Raw genomic sequence first — 24046 nt, forward strand, 5'->3', positions numbered from 1 at the left:
TTTAATCTAAGAATAACAAAGATATTTGATAACGATTTATTAAATAAAACTCTATCTTCTTAATTATTATAAACTTTTTAAGCAATAAAATTCATGAAATAATTTATTTAAATTTTTTTTAATCAAAACAAAATGACAAAATGTAAATATAATTTTAGATAATTTATTACATTTGAATAAATTTTTTTTTTAATAATTTTCTTGTAAATATGAAAACTTTATATATGTATATGTATAGTACACAGTATATCAAAACAACTGAAGTCTCTTATAGAAACATGGCAAGCAAAATAAAAATTAATGGGAGGTACCGCTAGTAGATTTTCCTTCTTGCGAATGTGATGCGTGCAAAATTCGCTTTGGTGTGCTCGAAGGTCTAGTGTGTGACGACGATACGGATGATGCTCTTGCTCTCCTGTTTGGAGAAGCAGACACGCGAGGCGGGAGCGGAGATGATTTTAAATCGGCACTGGCCGATAACGACGTACTAAGTCCCGACATGGAGGGTAAAAAGGAAGATGGAAGATCAAAGGAACCGGAGAAGCGCTGGTACATGCTCGGCTGGGTCTTTTTATCGGTTTTCAGTGATTCTTCGTAGCTGAGTTGTTGTTTCATAAACATGGCATTTTTAATTAATTCTTGAATATTTAGAAAATGTTGTTGACTTCCTTGAATGGATTTAAGTGCACTAAATAGAAAGAAAAAAATAATAAATAAATAAATAAATAAATAAATGTTGTCTTAATTCACTTTTATACTTCCATTTATTATAAAATTTACCAAATTCAGAAAAATGATTTAATGGAGCAACAAATATACTCAAATTCTCATATTATATGCTGTATAACTAGCATAGAAATTTGTTACAATAAACATCATGATTGTCAACCCCTAGTTTTTTGTGTGCACTTTCCCTTGGTATAACAAGTCCTTAAATAAAAGTAAAGTTCTCATAAACGTTTTCTACAATATTTATAACAAAGGACTACAAGCATTAACTGTAATAAATTGTATTCATTTTAACTGGATTACAGGTGTTAGTTGCTGCTTTTATTGTATTTCATCCAGTTTGCATTTTCTTTTGTTCAAGCTTTACTTTGTGCCTTAAAGTTCCTTCACTAATATTGCTCAAAGATTATCTAATGTTCAACCAAATTATTGTAGGAGCAATAACATTAAGGCATAAAGTAAAGCTCAAAGCCTTTATCTGTGACAATGCTTGTTTCCCTGATTTATTATCATGACACTGCTTCATATCAAACTCCCCATAGTTGTAATCTGTGTAATGTGTACTTTATTCACATGTTGAGTCTTACTATCAAATCTGGTTCCAGTATTCTTATGTTACAACTTTCAAGTTTACCTTATTACTTATTCCTTTGTTTAGATGTTTTTGCTGAACTTCACTTTTTAACCTGGTTCCACCAGTTTTTATGGGATAATTTATAAAGTGATACAGTGGAACCTCGTTTAATATTCATTTTTCACTGCTTCAAAAACCTAGGTTGTCCTATTCGTGCGAACAAAGGATCCTTTGCATTTTTGCAATCATTTTTGTGAACCGTGTATAGTTCATGCTGCAATTATAGCAGAGTGCTATCCAGGTCAAGGTGAATGTTGCTTTTAAAGAGATGATCTGAAAATAGCAATGATTATAAATGTAGTTATTTCATATTTGTTAAATTGGTATTTTTAATGAATATTTGTACATTCTGAATCATTAAAAATAAATTTTTTCCTGTCATGTGCAATATAATCTTTTGGTTTTGCTACATGGGTATCAGGTGCGTGGAAAAGCAATCTTCGAAAGCTGATAGCAGTCATTCAGGAAATACTACATTTTAAATTCACTTGACCAATCAGAAGACGATGCTTTGTGGAGTAAGAATGTAAAGAGGAGAATTGTAACGAAGCTTCGGAGGGCGAGTCCGAGTAGACAAAAGGTGATAGCATCAAGAAAACATGGTTGTTTGCTTTAATATGTGCATTTGATGATAATTTATTTTGATTTTTAAAGTCACACGTCATCCTATATGCAAGATTGTCTTATATGTAAGTAAATACGTATTTTACATATAATGTTTATTCAAAGAAAATTATACAATATACATTGTTAAGAAGTGTAAATCATCATCATCATCTTTTCTTCTAGCACAGAATGAATCAACCTGGAATGCAAATTCAATTTGCAAAAAACAAAAAAAAAAATCACAGATAATAGTATGACGGAGCATTTGCACAATCCAGGACTTCCCTCTCCTCGTCACTCGTTATGCAAAACTTTGCTCGTTAAGAGAGTCATTTTTTAAAAATTTGATTTGCCCATTATGCGAAGTGCTTGTTAAGCGAGGTTCCACTGTACAAATGAACTATAACTAGTATTGAATGCATAAGAATATGATTATAAAATCAAACAGGAATATTCTTGCAAATTCTGCTATTTAGTTTTATGCAATTCAGTATTTTGGTTTCCATTATACAGGTTCACCACTGATTTTCTAATAGTCCAGCACTTCTTTTAATCCAGACAGAATTATGAAAAGACAGTTAATCCCCCATTAACAGACTTGCTCACTAAATGGTTACAGATAGCATTACATGTAGTGTGTATTTACCTGGATTGTCTACACTGCTGTTGTTAGCATAATTTTAGCTACTGTTTATTTAACTATTTATATTTAATTAACTCTTTCCAACCTTTAAGAACTAAGATGGCATTTTTACACTAAAGATAGGTTTGGTCAGGCTCTACAATGGATATATCTCTATTACAGAGCCTAGTCAAACCCACAGAACAATATATACACCATTTGGCAATATATTTAAATCTATATTTGTATAATATTTAACATACAAAACTTATAAAAATAAAAGCTGTTACATAATTCCAAATCAAAAATTATTTTGGTAAAGTTTAACTACTCAAAATGAAGTTGTTTTATTTTTCTTATTTAATTACATAATAAATGTAATTTATTATGTAATTTTATTGTCTACAAGATGGATTGTCAGACTATTACATTAATTTATAATTAATATTAGCACAACTGCTAATATTAATTACCTTTAGTACAAATTACACAGTTTGTTAGTTAGTTAGTTAGTTCTAGTTTTTTGGCACAAGAGCCAAACAGGCTATGCTGCGCCATGACAAATGGTAAAATTAAACAAAGCTAAATATATATATCACAAGGCGTCAATACAACACAAAAACACAAACAAACAGAACAACACAAATATAAATATATAATAAATAAATAAATAAATAAATAAATTAGTTAACTTAAATCTCTCTATTAATATTTATAACTTTCAAAAAGTTCAGTATCTTATCAAGATTTGGCCTCTGGCCCAAAATCTCTCTAAAAGTTGCATTTCCAAAATGCTGTCTGCGACTCTGGTCAAAAGCAACACAGTTGCAAAGTATATGTTTAACACTTAAAGTACAAATGCAATACTGGCATACTGGCTGGTCATCACCCTTCAAAAGGTATTGATGAGTAAGCCGAGTATGTCCAATTCTCAGGCGAGTAAGAATGACTTCAGATCTCCTATCATACTGTTTCTTGTGTGTCCAATTTTCTATTATAGGTTTGATCTCGTAAAGTTTATTGTGGACTTGTTCGTTCCACACATTTTGCCATCTCTCTGCTAGTCGTTTTTTAACAACCAGCTTCAAGTCACCTCCTTCAATGAACATTGTATGCTGAGAAGGACTTGCTGACTTTGCAGCTGCATCAGCTGCTTCATTCCCTTTTATACCTACATGGCCTGGGACCCAACGAAATTTTACAAAAATATTACTTGCAATAAGATGGCAAAACAGTTTGTGAATTTTAATCACTATAGAGTGAGAACTAGGTTCATGTGAGATCAAAGCCTGAAGTGCACTAACTGAGTCAGTGTAAATAACACAGCGACGATGACCTTTACTAATTATATATTTTAAGGCTAGATAAATAGCCTGACACTCTGCAGTAAAAATGGAAGAATTTGATGCAATTTGTTCTGCCACGATCTCATCCTGGCAGACAAAGGCTGAGCCAACGTAATCAACCGATTTCGATCCATCAGTATAAATAGGAATTAAATTCCTGTCGTAGTGTTGAATTTCTGCAAAGTGCTGCCTATAGATGTAGTCCGGGGTGGAATCCTTAGGAAACTGCTTTAAGCTAAAGTCAACATTAATCACAGGAGTTGACCAAGGTGATATATTATCGACCTCGACCTGTGAAATGTTGCTTGTGTCCAGGTCAATCGTGCTGCTTACATTCTCCATTCTAATGTCAAATGTAGGGACACAACTTGGGCGAGCTGTAAATAATCTTTTCAGCTGAGTATCTGATACTCTACAATAAACTGAAGGTTTAGCCAGAAATTTCTGTTTAATGTAATAAAACAAAGACAACTGCTCTCTCCTGAGAGATAGTGGAGGCTCATAAGCATCCACGTACAAACTTTGAACAGGAGAAGTTCGAAATGCACCAGTGCACAAACGCAATGCTTGATGGTGGATTGGATCCAGCATCCGAAGAGTAGATTCTCGCGCAGAGCCATAAACAACACATCCATAATCCAGCTTAGAGCGAACGAGGGCTCTATATATCCTGAGCATCGAACATTTGTCTGCTCCCCAGGATGAGCAGCATAATACCTTTAAAAGGTTCAGAGATTTTAAACATCTACTCTTCAAATTGCGCAAGTGTGGCAAGAACGTCAATTTATGGTCGAACACAACACCCAAAAATTTTGCTTCATTGACCATTGGGATTTTAACCCCATTTAGGTGAATTTCAGGTTCCAGGTGCAAACCACGCCTTCGGCAAAAGTGGATGCACGAGGTCTTCTCTGCATTAAAAGTAAAACCATTGATCTTGGACCAACAGTCTATGCGATTTAGGGAGGTTTGCAGTTGTCTTTCAATAAAACTCATGTTAGTAGACTGACAGGAGATCTGAAAGTCATCCACATACAAAGAGTGTTTCACACTGGAAGGAAGACACTTAGCTATGCTATTAATTTTGATTAGGAACAGAGTCACACTCAGAATAGAACCTTGAGGAACACCCTCTTCTTGTGTGAAAGGCCTAGACAAAGTGTTGCCCATCCTGACTTGAAATCTTCGATTTTGCAAGAAGTTTTTTATAAAAATTGGCAGATTACCCCGCAGTCCAAATTCTTGCAGATCACGGAGTATTCCATATCGCCAGCAGCGGTCATAAGCCTTCTCTATATCGAAAAACACAGACACTAAGTGCTGTCGTCTTACAAACGCTTCGCGTATAGATGTTTCAAGGTTTACTAGATTGTCTGTGGTACTTCTGTTCCTACGAAATCCACTCTGATGTGGTGAAAAGTAGTTCTTTTCCTCTAGGAGGAACATCAGGCGTCGGTTTACCATTCTCTCGAAAAGTTTGCAGAGACAACTAGTCAGAGAAATTGGTCTATAATTAGAGGGATTCTTGCAGTCTTTACCTGGCTTGGGAATGGGAATTATGATAGATAGCCTCCAAGAGTCTGGAAAAGTATGTTCTGTCCATATTCTGTTGAACAGATTCAGAAGGTTACTAAGGGAATTGTCTGACAGATTTTTAATCATGCTGTAATGGATTTTATCCGGACCTACAGCAGTATTCCCCGAGCGAGAGATTGCTGTACATAGTTCTATTCTGCTAAATGGCACATTATATTCCTCATTAGATGGAGAGTGGAAGTTTAGATATTGTTTTTCACTTTGGACTTTATAAGCCTGGAAATTTGTTGTATACATAATATTGCTGGATGAAGACGAAAATGTTTCACCCAACAAATCAGCAATACCTTTAATGTCACTGATTATTGTGCCATTATTTTCCAGCATGGACAGAGAGTGAGAAGCATATTTCCCATTAATTTTATGGATTTTATCCCAGACTGCTTTTGAGCTGGTGGAAGATGTTATGCTAGAAACATACTTCCTCCAGGAATCCCTTTGGCTTTGCCTCCTTATTTTTCTGGCATTTGCCTTTGCTTTTTTAAAAGCTATCAAATTCTCAGCAGTGGGGTATCTTCTGAAAATCCCCCATGCTTTCTTTTGTTTTTTAAATGCTGCCTCACAATTCTGATCCCACCATGGTTTCGGATGTTTTGGATATCTGGTTGACGTTTTCCCCATTGTTTTTTCGGCTGCCTGAATAATACTGGAAGTGACAACTTCTACTGCATCATTGATATCGGCAGTATTGACCATTTCCTCAGTGATGTTAGCCAAAGAGGAAAATGCAGGCCAATCTGCCGTTTCAAATTTCCAGCGTGGTGGACGGGCTGTTTCACAGCTTCCTCTGCCCCTATATTTTAAAAATATTGGAAAGTGGTCACTGGAAAGTGGATTAGATCCAACCTCCCATGTAAACGCTGAGAACAGATTTGGACTAGCTAATGTCAAATCAATGGCAGTAAATGTTCTTGTTGGGGCGTGGAAGTATGTCACTTCTCCAGTATTAAATAAATACAGTTGGTGATTACCTATGAATCTTTCAATGGCTCTGCCTCGACAATTGATGTCGTGACTGCCCCACATTGGATTGTGGCCATTGAAATCACCAAGTAGAATAAACGGAGTTGGCAGTTGTTCAACCAAGTCATCCAATTCATCCTCATTGACTCTGACATCTGGTGGCAAGTATATGGAACAAACTGTGACAGTTACTCCAATTGAAATTCTGACTGCCACAGCTTGCAGCTCTGTTCTTATTTGTACCGGTAAGGAAGGGATGCAATTTGAAACCAGTACAGCCACACCTCCACTGGCGCGAGTGTGGCTATCATCATCCTTACGGTAAAGATTAAATCCTTTTAAAGTAATTTTTTCTCCAGGTTTTAGATGTGTTTCCTGGAGTGCCACGCAGAGAGATGTGGGAGATGATGTCAAATGTTTAATGTCAGAGAAGTTGTTGCGGAAACCACGACAGTTCCATTGGATTATTTTATAATCCATTATGTGGTTGAGGCAGCATTCTTTGCGAGGGTATCCCTCTTTAATTTAACAGGCGGTCTCTCTTTTGGAGGTGACATTGGTTTTTTTACCTCCACATTATTCTCTTCATCAGAGATATCAGAGAACTCGCTCACAGACTGAGTCTCTGATTTTTTAGCTTTAGAGAGAGCTGCTTTCACTCTCTGTTTGTTTAATGGGTTCTTACTAGCCTTTTTTGAACCCAGGTTTCTTGTTATCACCCCTGTTTTAGGGAGGGGTGTTTTTTGTTTTTTATTGTCATTTTCTGCTGTTTCTTTTGAAGGGATCAGTAAACATTTTGCATGGCGAGTGAAAGATTCCTTTGGGGAAACAGAAATGTCTGTCTGAACTTCACATGTCTTTGTGAATTTCAGAGCAGCAGCAAATGTTTTTTGTTTCAGTGGTGCACTTGAAGTGACCATGCGACGTGCCTCTGGGTAGGGTAAGTTGTTGACTGTTTTTACACGCTGTATTTCTTTTTCTCTCTGCCATGCAGGGCATTTCCGGGAGTAAGCAGGATGGGCATCTTTACAGTTCACACAGCATGGGGTACTTTTACATTCTGTACTGTCGTGACCCTCAGTCCCACACTGTGCACATGCGCTTTTTCCTCGGCAGGATGTTTGCGAGTGTCCAAACCGCTGGCATTTGAAACAACGCAGCGGATTTGGGATATATGGACGGACTGAGCAACGTAGGTATCCTGCTGTTATAAAGGATGGCAATGTTGGTTTGTTGAAAGTAAGAATCAGGTGTTTGGTTGGTATCAACTTTCCATCTCGACGAATTGAAATGCGCCGGACAGCAACGACACCTTGATCTGAAAGACCAATCTGAATATCTGATTCGTCTTCAGACATCAGATCAATTTCAGATATCACACCACGTGATGAGTTTAAACTTCCGTGTGGTGTGACAGTGATTTCCATTTCTCCCAGGGTCTTTGTTTCTAGAAGTTTTGCAGATTGTTGTGGGGAGGATGTTTCCACCAGTAAATCACCTGATCTTAATTTCTGAATTTTTTTCAAATCTCCAATAGTCGACTGGAACAATTTTTGAATCAGAAAAGGAGAAGCTTTAGATAATGGTTTGTCACCAGTTGCGTGTACTATTAAGTACGCTGGGGTACTGGACATTTTTAAATTTTTCCGCTCTTTCGAATCTTTTATTTTTGGGGAATCCATGATTAAAAGTAAAACATTCAGCTTCTGGTGACCCCACCCACCATGGGGCCCAACAAGGGGATGCCGTCACATGGGAGACTCCCATAGACCGTCGCACCAGGGTTTCCCAGGAGCTATACCCTCACAATGCAGTCGAGAAAAGCACACCTTGTCTGACGTGTCTGCCCGGTCTGCATCGATCGGTTGACTCCAAGCCGAGGTCAACAATGACTCAACGACCAGCCGATTGACTCAAACGGAGCCTGATTTGAGCCTCCCGTTTATCCGAAGCAGGGGCCAAAGCAGTGTGTTGGGGACGGTATGTTGCCCCTCAACTACCAGGATCCCCCTTTCCGGCATACGGGCCACCACGCACGGCAAACACGTGGGTGGGCGTTCAGATCCCAGGGATGGTTAAGAAGAAATACTAAACCATCTCTGGGAGGTCCCCTCACCACGGACAGGAAACCCACATCGAGGGGAATTACACAGTTTGACTGAAATGAATTATTAGTCTAATGATAAATACTATAAGCCAGATTTTTGGGTTAAATTTTATACTTTGTAGTTAACCTGAATCAATATTTAAACACTGATTTATTTTGTCAAATAGTACATATAAAATGTTAAATTAAAGGCTGGTTCTCACTTCCATGGAATACATAATGGAAAGCAGCCATCATGACATCAGACCACAACAGAAAAAGGGTATATTTAAAAGTTAAGTTGAGCTCAACTTCTACAATAACAGCAAGTGAAAAAATTACGTATCGACCAGTGCAAGGCAGTGCAACATCATTCATTATGATTTCCCTCAAGTTGTCAGCCCCTCTGAAATGCACCACATGGATATCTATCATTCATTTAGTGGTGTACTACACTAATGAGAATAACATTGTGGCTTCCTCATCAGTAAGCCATCCCATCCTAAGTGAGAACCAGCCTTAAACATATATAAAATACTTTATCATTTTGTCATTTCAATGGGCTTTGCTTCTATTCTGTCATATTTTACAGTAATGCTACTTACATATATTAAGTCAAACAAAATATAAAATTATAGTACCAACTCATACCTCACAGAATATTCCAGATCATAACATTTTCCTTGTAATTCCTGATGAACAGTATTTACTTCTAACTGTTGCATAAAGAAATATATAAATATATAAAATCTATTTAAATAAATACATTATTACTACTTAATATAGTAAATTTATACCCTTTTTTCTACTAGTTGAGGTAGAGATTTACGAATATGCTCCTGTAATCTGTAGCATGCAAGCGACGGTTCATTAGCAACGATATGAAGATTTTCTGATATCTTCTCACAAGCTGAAATGAAAATAATAATCAATATTTATCAATATAATATTTAATAAACTTATTTCTTACATTACAGTTTAAGTTTTATGATTACGGTTAAGTTGTTAGGAGTTCACAATCACATCTATCAGTGTCTAAGAGTGTCAACTGTACAGTTTAGAAAAGTTTTTCTATTATCCAAAAACAAAGTAAATCAAAATCAATTAGTAACAAAAAACTATGAATTTTGATAGTATAAATTACCGAATAAGCTGTGTATTATCAAGACATAAACGATAAAAATCTATTTCAAGAGTCTTCAAATTCAAGATTCAAATAATCAATCTTTTAGTAACCAATGCAAAGCTTTTTATACAAAGTGCTTTCAGTCCTTTTTTAAAATGTTGTCAGTCTCACCAATTTTACTAGTGAACCTTGTTCTTGTTCCACTATTATTACTGCACTATTCCTCACCAATTCCACTATTATAACTTGTAAAATAGGTCGATATTTTAAATTGTTTCTGTGTAGATTAATGCACAAGAATCTGATACTCTTTAAAAATGCCAAAAATATTTATGATAAACTATGTGATGATTAGCAAAGATTTAATTAACTAATATTAGTATCCAGTTTATGACTTGATTTGAATCTCAATGTTTATTCAACAATATTTCATATTTAAATATTCATGAAGTTTATATGAATATACAGAACATTCATTTGTATACTTATAATTTTAAATATCTAATTCCTTTAATGGTAGATTAATTATTAAATTCTGATCCTTCATTAGTTTTATCTAATTTTTAATTACATTAGATTTTTAGTCCATCTCTCTTAATTATTTCTAATTAAGTAATGGGTTTTTTCCATGCTTCCATGCTAAAGAGCTGTCTCATTATAAACACTAGTATTAAATTTTATTTTATTACAGTACAAATAGAGAAGCATGATTAATGAGTCACAGGCTTCTAAGACATCAAATGCTTCACTGTGCATATGTACTGTACATTGAAACATTAAAAGCCTTAGTGCTTGTTTTTAATAATGTAGACAATTCTTTTTGTTATTTCTTATTGTTTGTCTGTATTAAATTTCTATGCCTGAACATGTTATTTTACTAAAGTAAAAATAGAATTAAACTTAATATTTTCACTATAAATAATAAGATTTTTATCTTTTAATTCTTTCCCTACAGTATGTAATTGGTTATCCAAAAAAAAGTTAATTGAAATTGTTCTGCTTTGAAAGTTACTTTTTACAATCATTTAAAAGAAATTTATGAACTTTCAAGAACTTTTCTATAAAATACAATGGAATATTTTATAGAACAATTGGAATTAAACGAATTGAAATTTTTTATTAGAAGCATTTCAATAGAGTCCTGCACACTAGTTCAGATCAAACCAGAATGAATTGGTTTACCAAAGAGGGAATACTTTGACATTCCAAAACTGTTCACCGACATGCTACATGCATCATTCATTTCAAACATGTGCTCTGCATGTTTGTTCCATTTCTGTTTGCTGAAACTTTTTGTTTGCAATTGTGATTTTGGATTTTGTTATTCAAAATGAATGACAATGAGAAGATAATTAATTGATTACATCAATACCTAATTATTTACAACATTTTGGACAAACATTTATGTAAAATTCTATTTCATGATGTCATTGAATGTTATTTATGAAACAGAATCTTCCTCCTCTTCTTCATTGGCAGCAAGGCACAAAGCAACTGCCATCACTGATTACTGACATAATGCCACACCCTACCTGGCTGCTGTTTTCCAAATGACATGAATTCCAACCCCCACTTCAAATGATGTTAGGACAAAATCTGTTTCCATTCATAAACTTCTTATTTTGTTTTGTCTAAGTTTAAGTTAAGTAAGTGTGAAGCAACCTTAATAATCCACTTTTCATAGCTAAAAATTTATTTTCAGCTATGCAAAGTGTAAACAGTAAACTTGCAGTTTTACATAAACATGAATTCCAAATGAATTAAAGTTGGTCTCTGGGTTGAAGAGACATTAACCCCATTGCTAGATGTTTGCCTGCAGTTCTAAATGGGACAAGTTTCTAATCAAAAGTATTTTTTTTAAATGTGCAGCTTAAAAACAAAGAACTAAAGATTATTCTGTGAAAGTATATTGTTTTATTTTTATTATTATTATTGCATATTAAAAATTAGCCTTTTTGTGATTTGTTTAGTATATTTTCTGAGGCCCATACCCATAGATCTAGTAATGAATATTCCTGTCTCTGCTGAATTATAGCATTTATGTTTGTAAAGATAATTTCTTAACCAGAAGTTTTATGCATAATGTTGCTATTTCAAGTTATACTTTTAACATTACTACTGTAAGCAAACTGCAACTTCAAATAATAATACCCATTGTCAGATGGCACAGAAGATCAGATAATTTGGACTCTAGGGGCTGTCCATAAATTACATCCTCATTTTTCTTGAAATTTTTACTCCCCCTCACTGTCCCAGTTTGTCCAAGTTTCCGTAACCCCTTCCTCTCTTCAGACAACCTAAAAAACTCAACCCCTCAAAACCTTTATGCATTTTATTACTCATAAAATGATAAACTATATAAAATTTAATGAAATAAAACAGACATCCATTAAAGTTCAACCCCTCTCCCCTTGTCTGACTTTGTCCAACTTGTCATAACCCTCTCCCTTGCATCCAGTGTGGACATCACTTATGGGCACCCACTATTTACAAATTTTATTATTATTATATTGGGTTAAGTGAGATATTCTTGGTTAACACCGGTGGCTGTGTACTATGCCCGACCAAAGTCAAGGCATAGTAACCAAAACAGAAATTAAAGAAGTGTATCAGTGTGTGTGTCTGTATTCAGGAATTTTCTCACAATATGACATGTATTCAATATAGTGGCCTTCTGTAGTGTGATGTATGTGTTTCTATTCAATTGTAATGTGCTCAGGCTTTTGTGTAGTATGTGTGGTATGACACCTGTAGAGGAGAGAACAACAGGTACAATAAGCACCCTATCCATCCTCCACAGATGCCTTATTTCCTGGGCGAGTTCTGTGTACTTGCTAATTTTTTCAGTGCATGCGTTTTGTGTATTGTGAGTGTTTGGAATGGCTATGTCTATAATGTATGTGATTTTATTGTGTTTGTCAATGAGTGTGTCTGGTCTGTTGTGGTAAATTGTTTTATCTGTGATTATGGCTCTGTCATAGTACATTTTGTGCGTGTTGTTTTCCAATACTCTCTGTGGAATGTATTTGTAGTATGGTTCGTGGATGTCTACTAATTTGTGTTTCTTTGCAAGCTCTTGGTGTATTATATTTGCTACTTGATTATGTCTGTGTAAATAATCTGTCCGTGCCAAGAGTTTGCAACCAGAGGTGATCTGTTGTATAGTTTCTGGCATGATGTGACATTTTCTGCATGTGTCATTTGTGAGTGTTGCATCTTTGAGTATGTGTTTTCTGTAGTTTTTAGTATTTATGACCTGATCCTGTATGGCAATCATGAATCCTTCCGTCTCTCCAAAGAGGCATCCCCGAGCTAACCAGTTGTTTGACGCAGTTTTGTCAACAAAATCCTGGGCCAGATCATAAGGATGCCTGCCATGGAGTGCCTTTCGAGCCCACAATTGCTTAATGGTGTCTATGCTTTTTATATGTTGTGTTGTGTTCATATGATGTGAGTATAAGTTTAATGGTGTGTTATTTGAGTCTGCTAGAGTTACTGCTTTATGTAATTGTGATGTTTCTTGTTTTTTGTAGAAAAACTTTCGCAGTGACTGTATTTGTTTGTAGTGAAGGTTAACTATGTCAATCAGGCCATGTCCGCCATCTTTACGTGGAAGGGTTAATCTTTCTGCGGCAGATTTAGGATAATGATGTTTATGCTTAGTAAGTGTTGTTCTTGTTTTCCTTTGGAGTTGCTCAAGATCTGTGTGAGTCCAATGTATAACTCCAAAAGAATAAGCAAGTACTGGAATGACATATGTGTTTATTGCTTTAACTGTATGTTTTGCCTTTAACTGTGTTCTGAGAATAGCATTTAACCTACTTTGGTATTCTTTAATTAATCTTTGCTTTATTTGTGTATGTTCTGTTAGTTTGGCCTGTTGGAATCATAAATACTTGTAGAACTCGCCCTCTTCCATGGATTCAATAATGTCTCCATTTCCAAGTGCAAAATCTTCTTTCTTCAGGATTCCTTTTTCTATGTGAAGTGTTTTGCATTTATCTAGGCCAAATTCCATTTGTATGTCCTTGGTGTATGAATGTGTGATTTGTAGGAGTTGATGAAGTTGTTTTTGTGTGGATGCATAAAGTTTTATGTCATCCATGTACATGAGATGTGACAGTGTAAACTGTGTTGTTTTTTCATGTCTGATATTGTAGCCATATTGCGTGTTGTTTAACATGTTGGATAATGGGTTCAGGGCTAAGCAGAACCAGAGAGGACTCAAGGAATCTCCTTGAAAAATTCCTCGCCTAATAAAGATTTGGTTTGTTTGTATGGAAGTGTTACTAACCCTGAGATGTAGTGTTGTTCTCCAGTGCTGCATAGTGTTTTGAAAGAATGCAATGAGTGATGGATGTATTTTGTACATGTGTAGAATATGTAGCAGCCAACTGTGTGGAACACTGTCGAATGCTTTTCTGTAGTCTATACATGCCATGTGTATGTTTCTGTGTTGTTTGTGTGCTTGCCGTAGAATGACTGAATCTATGAGTAACTGTTCTTTGCATCCCCTGTGATTTCTACGGCAACCTTTTTGTTGTTCTGTAAGAATGTCGTGTTCTTCAACATGTTTGTATATTTTGTTTGCAATACAGGATGTCAATAATTTGTAGAGTGTTGGAAGACATGTAATTGGTCTGTATTGTGTGGGGTCTGTGGTATTGTTGTTTTTAGGTTTCATGTAGGTGATGCCCTGAGTAAGAAAATTTGGCATCTCTTGTGGATTGATGATGATGTGTGTTAGGTGTTTAGCTAGTTCCTGGTGCAGTGATGTAAACTTTTTGTACCAGAAATTGTGAATGTTGTCTACACCAGGTCTCTTCCAGTTGTGTGTTCTGTTAACAGTGTATTGGAAATCATGTATGTTTATTTCAGCACAGGGCATAGTTGGTATGTTGTGCAAGTTTCTGTTCTCCTCCTTGATCCAGCCTGCATCAGCATTATGCGTGACAGCACTGGACCAAAGAGAAGACCAATATGTTGTGAGTTCTTCTTCTGTTGGTGTGCCACTGTGCTGTGTATCAGTGTTTGCTTTGTTATTAATTTGTCTGTAAAAGAGTTTTTTATTGTATGTAAATAATTTATTTTGTTATTTTCGTAGTGTACCTGTTTTGTATCGTTTGAGTCTACGTGCTTTGGCAGCAAGTTTTTGTTTTAGTGTATCAATGTATTCTGTAATGCGTGTGTTGTGATGTTCATGTTTTGTGTGTGTTTTTATTTTCTTGAAAATGTTTTTGAGCTGTTTCCTTAATTTGGGTGTTATGTTGTTTTTAGTGTATTGTGTCAGCTTGCCTAATTGCTGTCTAATGTCATTTATTTGTGTTTCTATTCTTCTCTGCCAGGCAGGCTTGTGATAGAATTTTGTTTTCTGTGTATTTGTCTGTGATTGTACTTTCAGTCCATGGTGTGTCACTACTGTGACTGCCCCAGCATAAACTAATGTATGAATGTCTGCGAGTGTAGAAATTGAATGAATGTAGTGTGGTAGTAAGTGAGTGTTTACATAATTTAGTGTTTTTCCTACTTCCTTTGACGTGTTGATTTTTGGTATTCGTGGTCGTTGTGTGGGATCTGTGCCTGTATATTTAGTGAGTGTTTCCTGAAATATAAGTGAGAGCGTATTAACTAAATCCATGTCTATGTTATCAGTGATGGATGAGGAAGTGTCTGTAGTATCATTAGTGGTAATTGTTGTATGTGTGTTATTATCAATGCTTGTTGCTGGATTATCCTGACAGGTTACATGATCTTCATTAATGTTAGATGTTTCTGTCTGTTGATGTATTTGATCAGCAACCTGTTGTTTGATAAGTTCAAGTGTTGTTTGTGGAATAAGGTTGTTGTGTATAATTGTTCTTTTTTGATCAACAACCCTTTGTTCGGTGACAGTGAGGTGAGGATACTGTTGTGTGAATCTATGGTGTAGTTGTTGTCTGTATGCTGTCATGTTTGTTTCGAGTTTTGTGATGGTGTAGTAAGTACGGATGATAAACTCGTTCATTTCTACTGTCCATTTCATCCGTTGGCGTGGTTTTCCAGCCTTTGTGGTCTGTGGATGCATTGCCACAGAAACACCAAGGCTAGTTGGTTCCTCACATCTGTTGAGGGCATTGCAGTAGCCATGCTTGGGCCGGTGCTGCTTTCGCCACCGGTAACCAAGGGAGACTGTGGCCTATTTTTCGAACGTGAGCCTCTGCCTAACCCACGAACGCGGACCTTGTTAACCCGGGCGACGTCCGAGCCGGTATCACATTTGATCTGGTTACTACCATGATACATATCTCCACAGAATGTGGGTGTGTGGTCACTCTTAGCTTCATTTCTCCCCATAGACCTTACTGGCATGGGTGTCCCTACCAGGAGCTTGTGCTCCAGCCTGCATTGCCCTATGGATCAGTAAAATTACTGGGCTCTCCCACCACGACCAGGTGGTGACCACAGGAAGAGTTGTTATTATTATTATTATTTTATTAAACCTTTATAAGGAGTATACACAGCAAACGAGATATAAATGCTGGATTTCAAAAAAAACAAAACCACAAGTCGAACACTTCCCAAGCGTTTAGGACTGTGTGATATATTTTCGAATGATGCGTGCAGATCCAAGTAAGGTGGCCTTTTGCAGCTGACAGATGGTGATTTTGTCAATATTTATGGTTTGCAAATGCCGGCCAAGGTCTTTTGGCACAGCCCCCAGTGTGCCAATAATCACTGGGACCACCTGTACTGGTTTGTGCCAGAGTCGTTGCAGTTCAATTTTAAGGTCGTGATATCGGTTAAGTTTTTCCTGTTGTTTTTCATCAATTCGGCTGTCACCCGGTATGGCGACATCGATGATCCACACTTTTTCCTTCTCCACAATCGTGAGGTCTGGCGTATTATGTTCCAAAACTTTATCAGTCTGAATTCGGAAGTCCCAAAGTATTTTGGCACATTCATTTTCAACTACTTTTTCGGGTTTATGGTCCCACCAGTTTTTTCCTACAGGTATATGGTAGTTGTGGCACAGATTCCAATGGATCATTTGGGCCACATAATTGTGTCTCTGTTTATAGTCTGTCTGTGCAATTTTTTTACAGCAGCTGAGGATATGATCAATAGTTTCATCAGCTTCTTTACACAATCTGCAAGTTGGGTCATCAGCTGATTTTTCAATTTTGGTCTTAATTGCATTTGTTCTGATTGCTTGTTCCTGGGCTGCCAAAATCAGGCCTTCTGTCTCCTTCTTCAGTGCTCCATTAATAAGCCATAACCAGGTCTTTTCTTTATCAACTTTTCCTTCAATTTTGTCCAGGAACTGCCCATGTAACGCCTTGTTACGCCAGCTGTCAGCTCTAGCTTGTAATGCAGTTTTCTTGTACTGATTCTTTGTTTGCTGTGCTTTAAGGAGTTTTCTATTATTGACAGCAATCAGTGCAGGTTCCTTACTTTCCTTGACATATTCTGCCAGTGCATATTTTTCTTCTTCAACAGTTTGTTTTACTTGTAAAAGTCCTCTACCACCCAACTTTCTGGGCAAATACATCCGGTCTACATCACTGCGGGGATGTAATGAACAGTAAATGGTCATGAGTTTTCTCGTTTTTCTGTCCAGATTGTCCAATTCCGCTTGTGTCCAGTTTATGATACCCGCAGTGTATCTTATGACAGGTATAGCCCAGGTATTTATGGCCTTGATGGTATTACCTCCATTGAGCTTGCTTTTAAGAATTTTTCTGACCCTATGAGTGTACTCTCTGCCAACCACAGTTTTCACCTGCCCGTGTCTGATGCTGTCCAGCTGCAGTATGCCCAGGTATTTATAGGCTTCTGGCTGATGGCACTTTATGGATTGACCATTTGGCATATTTATACCCTCACTTTCAGTGATTTTGCCCCTCCTCAGTGCCACAGTTGCGCACTTGTCCAGTCCAAACTCCATCCTGATATCAGTGCTGAAGATTCGGACAATGTTAGTCAAAGAGCAGATTTCAGCTTCACTTTTTCCGTAGAGCTTCAGGTCATCCATATAAAGCAGATGTGAAATTCTGTGAGATTTTTTTGATATTTGATAACCAAGGTTTGTTTGTTTTAAGATTGCTGACAGAGGAATCATGGCAATGATGAAAAGCAGTGGTGACAAGGAGTCTCCCTGAAAAATCCCTCGTTTGATGTTGACCAATCCATAGCTTTCATTTCCAACAAACAGTTCAGTCTTCCAGTACCGCATCATGTTTTCAATGAAGTTAACAACCTTTTTGCAAACCCCAATAGTGTCTAGGCACTTGATTATCCAGCTATGTGGGAGTGAGTCAAAAGCTTTTTTGTAGTCAATCCACGTCATGTGTAGATTAGTTTTTCGGCCTTTGCAGTTTTCCAGAATCATTTTGTCAATTAAAAGCTGATCTTTTGTGCCCCTACTTTTTCGTTTGTTGCCTTTCTGTTCATCTGGCAAAATGTCATTCTCTTCAAGATAATCTTGAATCCTATCAGCTATGATGCCAGTCAGTAATTTAAACATAGTGGGTAGACATGTGATTGGCCTATAGTTTCCAGGAGCTGTTCCCTTTACTGGATCTTTTTGTATCAAGTATGTTCTACCAATTGTTAACCATTCTCTGATATTTTCGTTTTGCAACATCTCGTTGAATTGCTGAGCTATTTTTCCATGCAGACAGGTCAAGTATTTAAGCCAAAATCCGTGCAGTTGATCATTGCCAGGTGAAGTCCAGTTCTTAACTTTTTTTACTCGTTTGTTAATCATTTCAGTTGTTATTTCCATCTGTTGCATTTTATTCTTTAAGAATTTTACTTCAAACTCCTTTATCCATCCAGCATTTTTATTATAGTCCTTCTCATTTTCCCAGAGTTCTTTCCAAAACTCAATTGTTGCAGCTTTCTCAGGTTGTTCAGCTACTCTGTCTATTGTTTTACTCAGACTCTGATAAAACCGTCTTTGGTCTGACTGAAATAGTTGGTTTTGTCTGTACTGGATGATCCTGGCCTCGTATCTTTCGATTTTTCTCGCTGTTGCTATAATTTGTTGTTTTACGATTTCCAGAGCTTCCTCAATTTTTCTGGTATTCAGCCAATACTTTCTAACCAGGTATTGCTTGATTTTATCATTCTTTAGTTTCTTTTCTTTCATATTTTTCAAATTACTCGCTTCCGATCGTAGATTTTTGATTTTCAACTCCAGCCTGACCTTCCATTTTGGTTTTCCATTTGATTTTCTTGGTGGCTGCACTGGTTTTAGGAGCCCCAGCTCTTCTGTTACTATCACTGCAGTACTGTAAGCAATCTGATTTGTCTGCTCAATGGATGTTATCTGGATAGTAGAAAGTGATGTATTCACGTCCTTCATGATGGGTGCCAGGTATTTTCTAGGTATTGTTTTTAAAGGTGGAAGGCGCTTTCTTACTGCGTTTAATGCAGCATGAGCCATGATTCTGTCCTTAAGCTCTTGTTGCCTTGTTGTTAAGGTTCCTGGTTGTTCATCCAGTGCATCAGCTGCTTGTCCATCAAATTGTTGTAAAGGGTTCATATTTACTTCCGGTTCGGTTTGCTCAGCTGCTCCAAGTGTCACCGGAGCATCTGCCACTGTTAGTTGTGAGAACTGCTGCCCATCAGTCTCACTGAGCCCCTGAATCTCTTCAAGTTCAAGTTCACCGAACACTTTATTTCTGATGATGAATCTTCTTTGATCAGCTAATCGAAGTTCAGTTATTCGTGAATCGGGGTATTCTTGTTTCCACAGTTGGTGCATCCTCTTTTGGTAGCCACGTTTTTGAGGTTCTGATGCGTAGTAGCATTTCATAACCGCACGGTTCTCTGACATTGTATATTTCTGCCGCTTCTGTGATTGTTCATTTGAATTCTGATCCTGTAGCCCACTTGTCGACGGCTGCCCAGAATCAGCAACATCCGCCGCGGCCCTTTTTATCCTGGGCGACGACCGAGCCAGTATAGACTTGGTTTTCATTCGTTTCTCCCTAGTGATAATGGGTTGGGTGCACTTAGTTCCACTCCTCAGCTGAGACCTCTCTGGCTTGGTTGAACCTACTGGTAGTGAACAACCGCCAGCACAGCACTCAGTCTCCTTGGAGCAGTTGAGCCCCCCCACCACGGCAAGGTGGCACACCACGGGGGGTATTATTATTGTTATTATTATTATTATCTGACTCTAATATACAAATATATTGTTATATTATTAACTATTAAATGTACTTACATTTTTTCACCTTATAATCAAGTTCGGTATCAACATTAGTTGTTTGGACAGCCTCTGTAACAACATAAATTCTGTTGATTACAAACATTAAAGTTCAATCCTATAAAGAAAATATTACTTAAAATAAGGAAAAAGTAAAAAGTATAAGGTTGCAATCTATATATTTACCATCATAGCAAATATTCACAGGTGAACATAAATTAATGTAAATCAATCATTACTAATTGAATATCATTTCACGATATATAAAAATAAACCATTCTGTAACAATCAAAGTAGCTACAAAATTACAAAATTATAACACTCAAACACCAAGTCTAATAATATAATATAACTCGTATTTTGAAGATATTCTTTATGATAATTATAACATGTGTTCAATCAAAGTATGAAAACAATGATGCAAATTTATTTCAGTAGTTGCAACCAGTAGTTACATTACAATCACCCAATAATAAACAACATAACCATTAATTTTCTACAATATTCAATTTAATAAAAATAATATTTTCAACTGTATTTTAAGTCACAGCCTTTAGAACAAATGAATATAACATAATTAAAAAAACAGAATACTTGGTATGTCCAAAGAGAACGTAACCAGAAATGGAAAGAATACAAATTTAAACATCATTCCATGTTTATACGTAAGTACAAACATATTAAATGAGTGATAGTGACAAATCTAGAATATAATATAAAGTAATGCAGACCCACAACATATAAAACAAAGTAAAATAAAAATAAAATAGATAAGTAACTGATGCCGAGCGGACACGCCTTTTTGAACCGGTGAAAATTACAAGTCACAGAACGCCGCAAAATCACCAGCCAACAGCATTCGAGTGGGGGGACGTAATGGGTTTCCACGTCTTTTGCATTTACATACTCGACTTTTCTGGTGCACATATAACTTTTAGGATTTTGATCCCTAACTCTGCATAATTATCCTCGTATTAAGCTAACTCATTGTAGCTTAATATGGCTATCCAGTTCCAATGCAAATGCTCTCAACCAGGCAACAAGTTTCTTTTTTATTTATTTAGACATTTGCATCAACGTAATTTCTTTTTTACGGCAAACTCATTTGAGCCCTTAATTCTGACATAGCCCCAACATATCTATAGTACATTGGACAACAGGGCTCTTTGAAACTGTAATAAAACCTCAATGTACTTATAGTACATAGGGGCTACATTGCAGTTCCTAAGAGCCCTGTTGGGGCTGCATATATTGAACCTATTATCCCTGATGGGAATGCTGTACACTCTGCAATGTTTGTTCATCACTTCTATGTTTCTGAAAAGCGTGTGAATTTCCTCCGATAACAAATTCTCGTGAATACCGGCACTAGAATTTGTCAAAAACCAGAATTTTACTAAATTTTAATTAATCACTAATATATTACACGTGACACTAATTATTAATCAATTACCATTTGAATGCATGCTGTTTTCGGTTTCCTATTCTACGAGTATTTAGCTGTAATTAGGTAAATAATCGATGAGAAACTTCGGTATTCTGAAGGTACATTCGATAAACCGATTAAAATACAAAAATTCAACTTATTTGTATTTTTCTTGACAGTAAACTTCTAAGGTTAAAATCACCATCAAATGCTGCAGTCGCGCCCTCTGCTTTTTTAAGTCGACGCGAAGTAAATAACATTATTTGTATAATTTTTTTTCTCCCTCAGAAATATTCTTAAAACTATTTCGTTTGTTTTGAAAGTCTAATATCTGGATTTTAAAACATAATAGCAAAATAATTACGATTTTAAAAAAGTTCGGATTTTTTTTTCTTTTGAATTCTTCTGAGGGCTTCGAGATCCTTTTATAACTGGCCAATCGCCACGGCCGAATTGCTGAGGCGGTTACGGATTGGTTCACACTACGGAAAATGATGAGATTTCATGGGTGGTCGGTCTCGGATTTGTTGGGCACCCTCCCTCACCTTCCGGCCGCCCCATCGTGGACCTGGTTGAACCCATAATGGCCTTGCTAAAAGAAGCCCTCTTAGTGCCATGGAGATAAAAGAGTTAGGGGAAAAAAGTACGAATTTTTTCTGAAATAAATATTTCAATAGTATTTCATAATACACGAAAAATTTTATTAAGTACTTCATAAACAGGGTCTGAGAGGAAACTGAGAATTTTTTCCCTGGTCTCGAAGAAAATTTAGAAACCCGTAGTGATCCCTGCCTTTAAAAAATTAACGGTATTTTTCTAACAGAGAAGAAAATCAAGACTGCTTTTCATTAATAAAGAACCATTCTACGTATTTCATTTGTTGAAAAAAAAAGTTAAAAGGGCCCACAAATACACAAAAAGAATTCGCTCTATTTTTCGGACTCCGTACAAGATCTCGATGGCCGCGTTCAAGAAACAATATTAACGTATAGTACGTATATTGTAATATAATATTATATTCAGTTAATGTGGACAGTGCTGGATTTGTCCTAAAGCTAAGTGAACTATAGCTTAGACCCTCGTTTCTATTCTCAAAGATAGCTCAAATATATTACTATTATTAATTGTTGAAGGAGTAAGGGTCTTTGTATCTTGTAGCACAAGTCTAAACTCGTGTAAGGTAGCCGAAGTCCTTACTCGTCCGGTGAAGATAGGGGACTTGGAAACCCACTCCTCGGCACCCGTGTTAGATTGTCGTCTTTTAGATGGGATCGGTTAATCCCGCGTCAAGATAAACCGAAAGGAGGGTTGTAGGTGGATCATAACGGATTTCAGGACGTGAGGAAGACATTCCTGTAAAAAAACCCCTCTCACCTCGGTTCTTTTGATGACATTTTTAAATGACCCCACAGTCAAAAATCAACACCAATTAAATCTCTGTATCTCTAAATATCGTCGAAGAGGGGGTTATTTTAAAATTACCCGGGATTTATGAACATTTTAATTATTGTCAGTTTTACAAGAGAAAAATTATAGGTTTGTAGGATTGATGGGATAAGGCAACCAACACATGGACAATCTGCCGAGTGGGTGCCTCTCAAGAGAACTACTATGGGAAATTAGTCCCTATTTAGATGTTAGATACGTGAAGAAACCCGCTAAACTCCACGCGGCTAGCCCGTTAGTGAGACGCAAACTCTCGACCAACTGCCAGTGTTCAATAGTTTTATCCACTTGGCTATTCTAGAGAAATAAATATATTCATTTACCGGTATTTACATTGGAACGTTTGCAATGATTTCCGAGAAGCATTTGAGAAACTAAAAACTAAGAATGCAATGTATAAGGCTTCAGAACTACGATAGAAAATGGTGAGGATATAAATTAACTGGGTCCGAAGAAATACAAAATTTTCAGAAAATAGAATAAATTGTCATAAATCTCTCCGTATTTTCATAAGTTTGATAATTTATAAATAAAAATAAATTTAATTCCTGTTACTTGCAGGAAAATTATCAATGTGCAGTAAAGAAAATGCGGGTGCCTTGTTGAACCAGGATCCTGTTTGTCATTCAAGAATCTGACAGGATACAAGAAACTATTTTTAGCCTTAGAATCAGATTCTCAACGTATCGTTTTAAAATTAAACGATATAATAGTCATTTAGTCAAAAAAGTGTATTAAAGGATTAGAAAGTGCCCGTTGCTGTCTTCAATTAAGAAGCTGGAAAGTAGAGACACTGTTGCAAGTGTACGTGGATGAATCTGCGAACAATAAAGCAGGTATCTTTGTAAAATAGGGCTGGCGGAAATACAGTATTAACGTAAAAACACGTAAACAGATAATAAAAATATCTTCTTTACTCGCCATGTCCAATCACCAGGAACAAACTATTCTTCACAAAGAAATTTTATATTTTTAATTGTGAAGGGACTGTCACCTGTGGACATTTTAGACTGTTTTACATAATTTGGCAGAGGTGTAGCCTCTAAAGAAAGGTCGTCTCTGCTGTGGAGAATAGTTTGTTCCTGGTGATTGGACATGGCGAGTAAAAAAGATATTTTTATTATCTGTTTACGTGTTTTTACGTTAATAAAGCAGGTAGTTCAAGAGAACTTTACTTACAAGAAACTAAATGGCTATTTGAATGGTATGCATCCAACGGATAATTTTTGGATACAGATACAGCAGTTCTATCCATTACTTGCAAATCCTAT

General features: G+C 36.3%; 1 protein-coding gene across 1 annotated transcript; it reads right to left on the reverse strand.

Moving 5' to 3' along the window:
• Positions 1-141: 141 nt before the first annotated feature.
• LOC136971864 (BLOC-1-related complex subunit 8 homolog) lies at positions 142-21538 on the reverse strand. Its single transcript, XM_067266379.1, has 5 exons — positions 21357-21538; positions 19922-19975; positions 9380-9492; positions 9234-9298; positions 142-688 (listed from the first exon to the last, which is right to left on the reverse strand). Exons 1-5 carry the CDS (start codon positions 21367-21369, stop codon positions 298-300), a joined length of 636 nt encoding a protein of 211 aa, XP_067122480.1. The 5' UTR covers positions 21370-21538; the 3' UTR covers positions 142-297.
• Positions 21539-24046: the final 2508 nt, after the last annotated feature.

Source organism: Centruroides vittatus, unplaced genomic scaffold (assembly GCF_030686945.1).
Source record: "Centruroides vittatus isolate TY-2023 unplaced genomic scaffold, ASM3068694v2 contig_273, whole genome shotgun sequence".
NCBI lineage: Eukaryota > Metazoa > Arthropoda > Arachnida > Scorpiones > Buthidae > Centruroides > Centruroides vittatus.

Bases quoted from the DNA above. Each gene is read 5' to 3' on its own strand.
- LOC136971864 (XM_067266379.1), bottom strand. The intron at 9,493-19,921 runs GTAAGTACATTT...TTTTCATTTCAG, and splicing joins TGATTATAAGGTGAAAAAAT to CTTGTGAGAAGATATCAGAA. The intron at 9,299-9,379 runs GTATAAATTTAC...TTTATGCAACAG, and splicing joins CTCAACTAGTAGAAAAAAGG to TTAGAAGTAAATACTGTTCA.